Source organism: Sitodiplosis mosellana, unplaced genomic scaffold, assembly GCF_009176505.1.
Source record: "Sitodiplosis mosellana isolate CC-2019 unplaced genomic scaffold, AAFC_SMos_1.0 Smas_scaffold_6038, whole genome shotgun sequence".
Lineage (NCBI taxonomy): Eukaryota > Metazoa > Arthropoda > Insecta > Diptera > Cecidomyiidae > Sitodiplosis > Sitodiplosis mosellana.
The window spans coordinates 1-9353 of record NW_022601279.1 but is presented as its reverse complement, the minus strand read 5'-3'; the positions used below and the strand labels follow the sequence as shown (position 1 = coordinate 9353).

The following is a 9353-nucleotide window of genomic DNA, read 5'->3' as shown; positions in this document are numbered from 1 at the left end:
ACCCTTTTCCAGCGGTCGAGATAACTGATCTTGCATTCATCCAAGTTTTCGCTGGCGATTGCTGTTGGGTGTGAGTTTATAAGGAAGTGTGCAGGCGTCAACACTTGGATGTCGTTTACCTCACACGAAATTGGAGTCAGAGGTCTTGAATTAACTGCCGACTCAATTTGCGCTAGAATCGTCGTTAACTCTTCGAATGTGAATTTTTGTTCTCCCATCACTTTCATTAGATGCATTTTTACTGTTTTTACGCCAGCTTCTACCAGGCCATTGAAATGTGGTGCGCCCGGTGGTGAGAATTTCCATGTTATTCTCTGTGTTGACAATTCGTTTGAAATTCGCGTGTTGAATTCCTCATTTTCGTTGTTACTTAATTCGTTTAATAATCGATTTGCAGCCACAAAATTGGTTCCATTGTCGCTGAATATCACTTTTACTTCACCCCGTCTCGCGATAAAACGTCGTAGTGCAGCAATAAATGCGTCAGCTGACATGTCACTGACCAACTCAACGTGCAACGCTTTCGTTGACATACATACAAAAATGCAAATGTACGCCTTTACTACTCTTGCATTTCGGAGTTTCGATGTTTTGATGAAAATTGCTCCCGTAAAGTCAACCATTGTGTTTGTAAATGGCTTGCTTACGACTGTTGTTCTAACCGCAGGTAAATTTGCCATTTTTTGTTGCATTGTTTTTGGGTTGTGTCTACGGCATGTGACACACCCGTTGAGTTGTTTTTTTACCGCCGAAAGACCGTTGACTATCCAATATTTCTGTCGGATAAGTGATTCGGTCAACCTTGGGCCAGCGTGAAAATTATTTTTGTGCATATCACGAATGATTAAAATTGAGATTCCACTTTTTTTTGGAATTAAAATCGGGTGTCTGGTGTTAAATGGTATGTCGTAGTTTTTTATTCTACCACCCACGCGTAACAGACCATTCGTATCGATGAACACATTCAACTTTAGAAGTTCACTGGTTTTTTCAATTTTTTTGTTTTTATTTAATTTTTCAATTTCATTTTCATAATACACATGCTGTACGATTCGAATGATTTTCGTTTCGGCTTGCTCTAGCTCGGTCGTTGTAATCGGAGTACCTTTTTCATATTTTTTTACATTCATTTTTCGTGTGTAACAAATAAACCTATTCACATAAGCGAACACTCTTATCATTTTGTTCCACGAAGATACTAATGGTAAATTGTCGTCGATAAAACACCTTTTATCACTTTGAACAAGCAATACATTCAGTTTTTGTTCTTTCGATGTTTCAAAATTTAAGTCGTCGTTGTAAATAATATCGGTGTTTTCGTGTAATATTGCTGGGCCGAACCACCAAAGTGGATGATTAGCCAGTTCGTCACCAAAAATTCCACGCGATGCGCAGTCTGCTGGATTTTGTTTCCCGGCGATATGATGCCACTCGACGTTTTTCAGTTTGTTGATACGTTTGATTCGATTGGCGACAAATTTTTTTTACTTTTGTGGATTAGATTTAATCCACGCCAAGGCCACCTTTGAATCACTCCATAAAATTGTTTCGTTGATGTTAAAACTCATTCTCGTTCGCGTAGCTTTCACTAAATTCGTTAACAATTCCGCTCCGCACAATTCTAATTTTGGAATTGTTTGCTCGTTGATGGGTGCCAGTTTTGTTTTTGCTGCTATCAGCACCACTCGAATCGATTCTTCACTTGCGAATCGAATGTAGACGTTGGCCGAAATTGCTTTTGCACACGCATCAGAAAATCCATGCAATTCCACCTTCATTTTTGTTGCTGTGCCGAGCCACCGTGGTATCACAATTGAATTTACTACGCTCAATCGCGATTTGTAGCTCATCCATTCATTCACAATTTCGATCGGTAAATCATCATCCCAAGCGTATGGTTTATTATTTTCGTGTTTTAGCTTCCACACATTTTGAAGCAAAATTTTCGCTTTGACGATGACCGGTGCGATCCATCCTAACGGATCGTATTGCACTGTTGCTATTTCTGAAGCTAGTTGTCGTTTCGTTCGTGGCCGTTCGTGTATATTTAATTTGATGTTGAATACAAATTCATCATTTTTCGGGTTCCATGGAATTCCAAGCACTTTGACAATGCTTACATTTTGCTCTTTGTCGCACTCAGGGATAGCTTCAAGTAATTCAGGCGAATTACTGACGATTTTCCTCAGATTGAAGCCGTACTCATCAAATGCCTGCTTCATTTCACGTAGAATGGACAATGCTTCATCAACCGTCTCGGCCCCACCCGAATAGTCGTCAACATGAAAGCATTTCAAAATTGCCTTCGCTGCTCGTGGGTATTTTTCCTTGACCCTTTGAGCAATTTCGTGTAAAGATCTAATGGCAAGATATGGAGCATCCTTCAAACCAAATGTTACTGTCGTCATTTTGTAACTTTTTATCGGCTCGTCGCAAGATTCTCGCCATAGGATCATTTGTAAATGTTGTTGGTTTTCGTTTAAGCGAATTTGCTTGTACATCTTTTCTAAATCTGCTATGACAGCGATTTTTGGCTCTCTCCATCGCATGATCAATTCAAAGATTGAAGATTGATCGATTTTTCCCACAACCAATTGCTCGTTCAAGGATTTTCCATTTGCCGTTTTGTTCGAGGCATTGTACACCTGTCTTAGCTTGGTTGTGGTACTATTTTTAAACACTGCGTGGTGGGGAATGTAGTGGCTGTCGATTGGTGGATTTTTTTCCAGCACTAAATGTCCCAACTCAATGGATTCATTGATAGTTGCAACGTATTGTTTGTGAAATTCTGGATTTTTCGCGAATTTTTTCTCCAATTGGAATAAAGTTGCTAACGCTATCTTACGTGAATCACCGAGACATGGTCCGTTTTCAGTTGTAAATGCCATTGAAACATTTAATCTGCCGTCGTCGTCTCTTTTTGTTGTTTTTACGTAATACTCTTCACGACAACGCTCTTCATCGCTCGGTTCTGTTTCACTTTCATCACTATCGACGCATTCAAGATCTTCAGATAAGAAAAAATTCGAAATTTCTCGTTCAATTTCTATATTTGAAATCAATGATGTAATTTTTATTGGAGTGTTGCGTGCTTCATTTTTTTCTGGGCCCATTATCAACCAGCCCAATTCACTATTTACTGCAATCGGAGCATCGATCGGCCCCTTGATTAGGCCGTTTTTTATAATTGCTGTAAATGCCGCGACATCCAACAGCAAATCGATTTCATTTTCGTCGTTGATCGTTGGATCTGCATACAAAAGATTTTGAAGGTAATCATAACGCTTCAAATCGTCTTTAAAATATGATAGGTTTGTAATTTTTTTCATAACAAGCGCTTCGGTTTCGAGTTCGTAATCATCAGAAAAATGTGGTCGCAGTGTAAGGTTTGTCATTTTACCAGCGGTCGACTTACGTCCCTCTACACCCTGCACTTCAGCATTCACACTGTCTGAGTCAAGACCCAATTTTTGGAATGCATTTTCAGTTATTAAAGCACCCTGTGAGGCACCATCGATTACCGATTTTAATAGCACTTTTTCGCCGTTTTTTGATAGTACATTCACAAATGCCGTTGCTAACAATTTATTTGTATTTTTTGTCGTTGTCAATACTTGAACTTGCGATGTTTCGTTACTTTTGCTGCTCGTTGCTTCATTAATAGTGGTCGTCGTGAGCAGTGTCGTTTTCTTTTCGTTTGCTTCTTTTTTTGTTTCGAAATGCAGCAAGGTGTTATGTTTCTTGCCGCATGTTTTGCACGTATTGAATTTAGCTTTGCATTCACCGTCATGCTTTTGAATGCAAATAACACACACTTTTTCGGATTTTGCCCATTCACTTCGTTCTTTCACTGATTTATTTTTAAATTCAAAACATTTGTAGACAGAATGAGGCTTATCACAAAATGTACACTTGAATGCCGTTGGTGAATCGTCGAATTTTTTGATTTTTTTTTCAAAATTTTCATTTTTTTTGTCATATTTTTCATGTCCACCTTCAGCTGATAGCAATGCCATGAAGCGATGCTCGATGTAATTTAAGAAGTCGGATAATTGTTGTAGCTCGCGAACATCGACCAATTTGGATTCGTAGTCGATTAAAGTTGTTTTGCTTAACTTTTTCTTTAGAATGTGAATGACGAGCGGATCCCAATTTTCAGTATTCACATCGAAATTACGGATCGCCATCATGCACTCGTACGTTACATCGTAAATGTTGCGTAGGCTGCTGCTCGTTTCAACTGTTTGGTTTGGCAATTCAAGAATTTTATCAATCAACTTGCCAACATTTTCTCTTTTATTGCCATATCGTCGTTCCAAAACATTGTACACGTCTTGATAATTTGATTCTTCTGGTGTCAAATACTTGATTTTTTTCAATGCTTCTCCTTTTAAACAAGACTTTAAATACTGCACTTTTAATGCGTCCGAAATCGAATTGTTGTCGTGAATTATTTTTCCAAAAAGGTCTTTGAACTCGCGCCAGTCATCTTTTTCACCGTTAAACTCTGGTAGCTTTATTTTTGGTAATTCAACGTTTGATTTTTGATTCGATTTTTCTTTCACATCATTTAATTTTCCGCACAATTTCATAAATTTTTCTTGCATTTCGTGGAATGGAATTTCGTTGCACCAAACTCTTTCTGCTGACACCTTTACTTGTCTGTACGTAGCTCTTAATTCAGCCCAAACCGTCTTCAACTGCTCTAACTGGGCGTTGGCTTCACCTTGAGTCGATGGTTCGTTTTTTTGTATCATTTTTACCACATCGTATAATTCTTTCGTTTGGTATCTCAATACTGCTACCGTCGGTGGAACCTCCTCTTGAGACTCGATGTCCAGTTGATCTTCGATCGTTTCTTCATCATCGCTATCCAAAAATTCGACGATATGAATTTTTTTGGGATTTTCGTTCTCACGCGGTGATGGAATCGGAGCGCCCGATTTGGATGTCGAAGCGCCGGTCGTGGATGATTTTTTCGTTTTTTTTTGTTTTGCTTTAAATGTTTCCAAGTCCTTTGTTATTGTATCATGCATTTCGTCGCACTTGGTAAAAGCCTTTTCATGATGATTCTTAGCGAAATATGCATTTTCCTTATCCGCTTCGTTCGCAATCAAGTCGTTGTGAGCTTTCTCAAACGTGTTTCTCCATTCAGCCAACAATTGCAAACGCCGTTCAAAATACTCGACTTTATTCTTTCTGTCTTTGCCATCTTTTGTGTAATTAACACAAAAGTCTTTCAACTTTTCCAATCTAATTTTTTGATCGGCAAGCTCCCCACTGATCTGTGTTTCGTCTTCGTCGCCAGAGCCTGAATTAGGCATTTTTCAAATGTATTTTTTTTGAAATCGTAAGGGAGAAAAAAAACACTTTTCAAATTTTATCGTTTCGTTGTAACTTTTGTTCGTAAATCGTGGTTTAATTCAAATTTTCGTCGTAGTTTCGTTGTATTCTTTTTAAGTCGAAGGACCAAATGTTGCTATTGCCAACATTAAGAGTTGATTAAAATCACGTCAAATTTGTGTGAGCGATCAAAATGAACTGAATTTTATTAAGTTGTTAATTTTGAACAGTTATTCCAAAAATGCTTAATTGCTAGATATGGTTCGTTGCCTTTAATTTCGAATATTGAACCTTGTTTTTTTTGATGAAAAATGCTGAAATGACAAATTAATTGGACTTTATATGAATTTAAACAAATGCCAATTTGATTGGACTTTGTATGAACAATACGCTGAATTTAACAATATGTTCTTGAACACCTGTCGCTGTATATAAGGCAAATATGGAGTCGTTGAAGGAAATAGCTGCAATGATGAAGAACGAAGATATTTTAATAGTATCTGGGGATTTTAATTTGTCACGATTGGATTGGTATACTGATGATGCTGAAGATGCTGACATAGCCATTCCAATAAGTGCTTCATCTGAAAAAGAAATGGTCGTTTTGGATACCTGTCATGATCTGGGCCTTGTGCAAATCAACAAAAATGGCAACTTGAATGGAGCTATGCTTGATTTAGTTTGGACTAACAGCACCGATTTCGTCAATTGTTCCAAAAATGATTATCACCTACTGAACACACATATCGTACTGTCACATCACATATCGTATGAGATAAATATTGGTAATTTTGATTGTAACCAATTTAAACCAACTTCGAATAATAGTTACCGAGATTTTGTGAATGCCGATTACGATACCATAAATGAGTCGCTGAATGACGTCGATTGGATGGAAATGTTTTCCGGTGATGATTTGGACTCGCATATCACAAAGTTGTACGAACTGATTGATTCAGTAATTTCATCGAATGTTGTGATGAAAACGAAGAAGCTTTCAAGTCACCCAAAATGGTTTAATAATGACCTTATCAATTTGAAGAATAGAGTCAATAATCAATACAAATACATAGCATCCAGACATACCATTGAAGAAAAAAACTACGCCAAAAAAGAACACTCCAAATTGAGAAAAGAATACAAAAAGAGCGCTCGTTTGGCATATAGAAACTACAAACTTGAAATGGAAAACCTTATCAATGAAGATCCACAGAAGTTTTTCGAATTCGTGAATGGTTCCAAAAAGACGAATGATGATCTTCCGAATGAAATGGTTCTTGGGGATAAGAAAAGTAGTAACCGAGGTGAGATAGCACAATTTTTCGCAACACATTTTGCCAAAGCGTACACTGAACCGGATTATACCGAAAATGAGAATTATTCTGAAGATGAACCATTGCTAAAGGATCTGTGTGCTATTTTTCCAACTATCAACATTACTGAGGAGTTGGTTATGGATTCGATAAATAACCTTCCAAACAACATGGTATCTGGACCTGATGGAATACCAGATATTTTTGTCAAAGAATGTACTACAGCATTGTTGAAGCCAATAACACACATGCTGAAGAAATCATTAGACACTGGATTTGTGCCTGAAATTTGGAAAAGTTCATTCGTTAGACCGGTGCACAAAGCCGGTGTTAAAGCTAAAGTTGAAAACTATCGTGGTGTAGCCCTGCAGTGTGTAATATCGAAGTTGCTTGATTCCATCGTTGCCAAACACCTTAATTATCACATGGAGAACATTATTGATAACAGTCAACATGGATTTGTGAAGGGAAAATCTACAACTACAAATTTGGCTGAATTTACATCGTGTGCAATTTTAGGAATGAAAAACCAAATACAAACCGATGCAATTTACTTGGATATTGCGAAGGCCTTTGACTCGGTCAACATTGATTTACTAATACGCAAATTAGATATTATGGGACTGAATCAACAATTACTCAAGTGGATCAAATCGTATTTGTATGGTCGCCAACAGATTGTCAAATTGAATAATGACATGTCGAGCCCTATTGAAGTTACATCGGGAACTGGTCAGGGTTACCCGATTGGTGCTACATTGTTTCTGTTGTTCATCATTGATTTACCAAAACACATAAGAAACTCAATACTTCAGTCGTTTGCTGATGACACTCGCCTATGGAAACACATCAGACATTATGATGATTGTCTGGAATTACAAGCTGACTTGAATAGGCTTGTTGAATACTTTAACCGGAACAAGCTAAAGCTAAATGTATCTAAGACCAAATTTGTGTCTTTTCATCGTGGCCACCCGAAATTTAACTTCGAATATTCCATTGGCAACGAAAAAATCGATCGAGTTGACGTGATAAAGGATCTTGGGGTGATACTTGACCATAAATTGATTTTTAATGCACACATTGAGTATATTACAGCCAAGGCGAAATCACGTTTAGCATGGATTAAACGATTTGGATATGAATTTGATGATCCATGGACAATGAAGAAATTATTTTTCACATTTGTATTGCCGATTGTGGAATATGCTTCCCAAATTTGGAACCCATACACCGATGAAAAAATTGCACGAGTTGAATCGATCCAGAAGCAGTTTTTATTGTTTGCACTGCGCAAAATGAAGTGGCCACACAGATTCAGGAAGCCGCCATACGAATGCCGACTGCTTGAATTACAAATGATTACGCTGGAAGAGCCGACGCTATGCCTTCTTACGTCAACGCCAACTGGTGCAAGAACAAGTACTACAAGCACAACGTACGTCAAATTCAAAGACTTGTATACAAATATATACATGTGTCAATTGCTTATTGAGCGGTTTTCTGTTCTCAAGAAATATTTTGAGTTTATTTTTATTAAAAAGCGCGAATATTTTTTTTTTCAATGCAAGAATTTAATCTTGTTATTTTAAAACGTAAAATTAAACATTTTTCTCGTGTTTTTGCGTGTTTTTGTCAACACAAGAGTAACTTAAGAATTACGAACAAATGTCAGTTCATTCCGATTGTTTCAATGACAACATGAAGTGACATTTGTCGCAGTTATTCATGTTGATGAAAACACGTGAAAACACAAAAATTTCATTTAATTTTATATTTTCTAAAATATTAGAATATTGTTTTTTATTGAAACATGTTTTTTTGAGTTTTTCTCTTCAAGTGATTGCTATATTTATACAAACGTGGTATTTCATTGTGTGGTTTGTGTTTGTTTTGGTTTGTTTATTGGTTGATTCATGTCGACACAATGATTCTAATAGTGATATGCTGTGCAATTGAGGCTTGAAATATTTTTTTTCTCTTTTGGAAAAAATATCAATGGAATAAGAGAGATATCAGTGTAATGCGAGAAGATTTTTATGTTTTTATGTGAAAGAACTACTATTCAAAACAGTCAATAACAGTATACCCAACGTGTAAGCGTCTGAATACTATTGGTATACAACGGTTCTATTACATGTTCTTGCACCAGTTGGCGCTTCTGGGCTCATTTATATGAGAACTGTCAAGAAGGCGCAGTGTCGGGAAGAGCGGAGAAAGATAGCACAAATATCACTTGTCCACAATGTGATATGTGGAAATACTTCATCGAAATACATTTTGAGCAAAATAAGTTTTAAAACACCGCGACATTGGACAAGAAACTCAGATTTCCTTTCATTACCGACGCATCAAAATTGCTATTCCAAGTTTGAACCTATCAATTATATGTTGAGTACATACAATGAATTTTATAAATACTTTGTTCCTATCAAACCGCCTAATTTACCAGATGAATGTAATATTACTACTATTCCGAATTGTGATACTTATTTAATTGATTTTAACACAAGTACAAATACTGTAAAACAGAGAGTAGCTGATTATTTTAAGAGAAATAGAATTTGGAGAGAGTAAAGTCAAATAGAATTAATTATCCCATTGCAAACATTGTAAATATAACAAGATTTATTTATGCTAAATAAACCACCTCTGGCGAAGAAACGCTGTATGGTGCAGAATAATAATAATAATAAT

At 36.7% G+C, this 9353-nt stretch overlaps 2 protein-coding genes across 2 annotated transcripts; both read right to left on the bottom strand.

Annotated features, from left to right (window-relative positions):
* Window positions 1-119: 119 nt before the first annotated feature.
* Window positions 120-623, bottom strand: LOC129573277 (uncharacterized; the record flags this gene model as incomplete). The annotated part of the gene is made up of 1 exon (XM_055453663.1): window positions 120-623. A coding segment is annotated over exon 1 (504 nt), but the record flags the coding sequence as incomplete, so codon positions are not given.
* An 861-nt stretch (window positions 624-1484) lies between these two features.
* LOC129573276 (uncharacterized) lies at window positions 1485-5324 on the bottom strand. The gene is made up of 4 exons (XM_055453662.1): window positions 4659-5324; window positions 3995-4514; window positions 3134-3850; window positions 1485-3007 (listed from the first exon to the last, which is right to left on the bottom strand). The coding sequence occupies exons 1-4, from the start codon at window positions 5322-5324 to the stop codon at window positions 1485-1487; spliced, it is 3426 nt and encodes a 1141-aa protein (XP_055309637.1).
* Between the last annotated feature and the right edge of the window lie 4029 nt (window positions 5325-9353).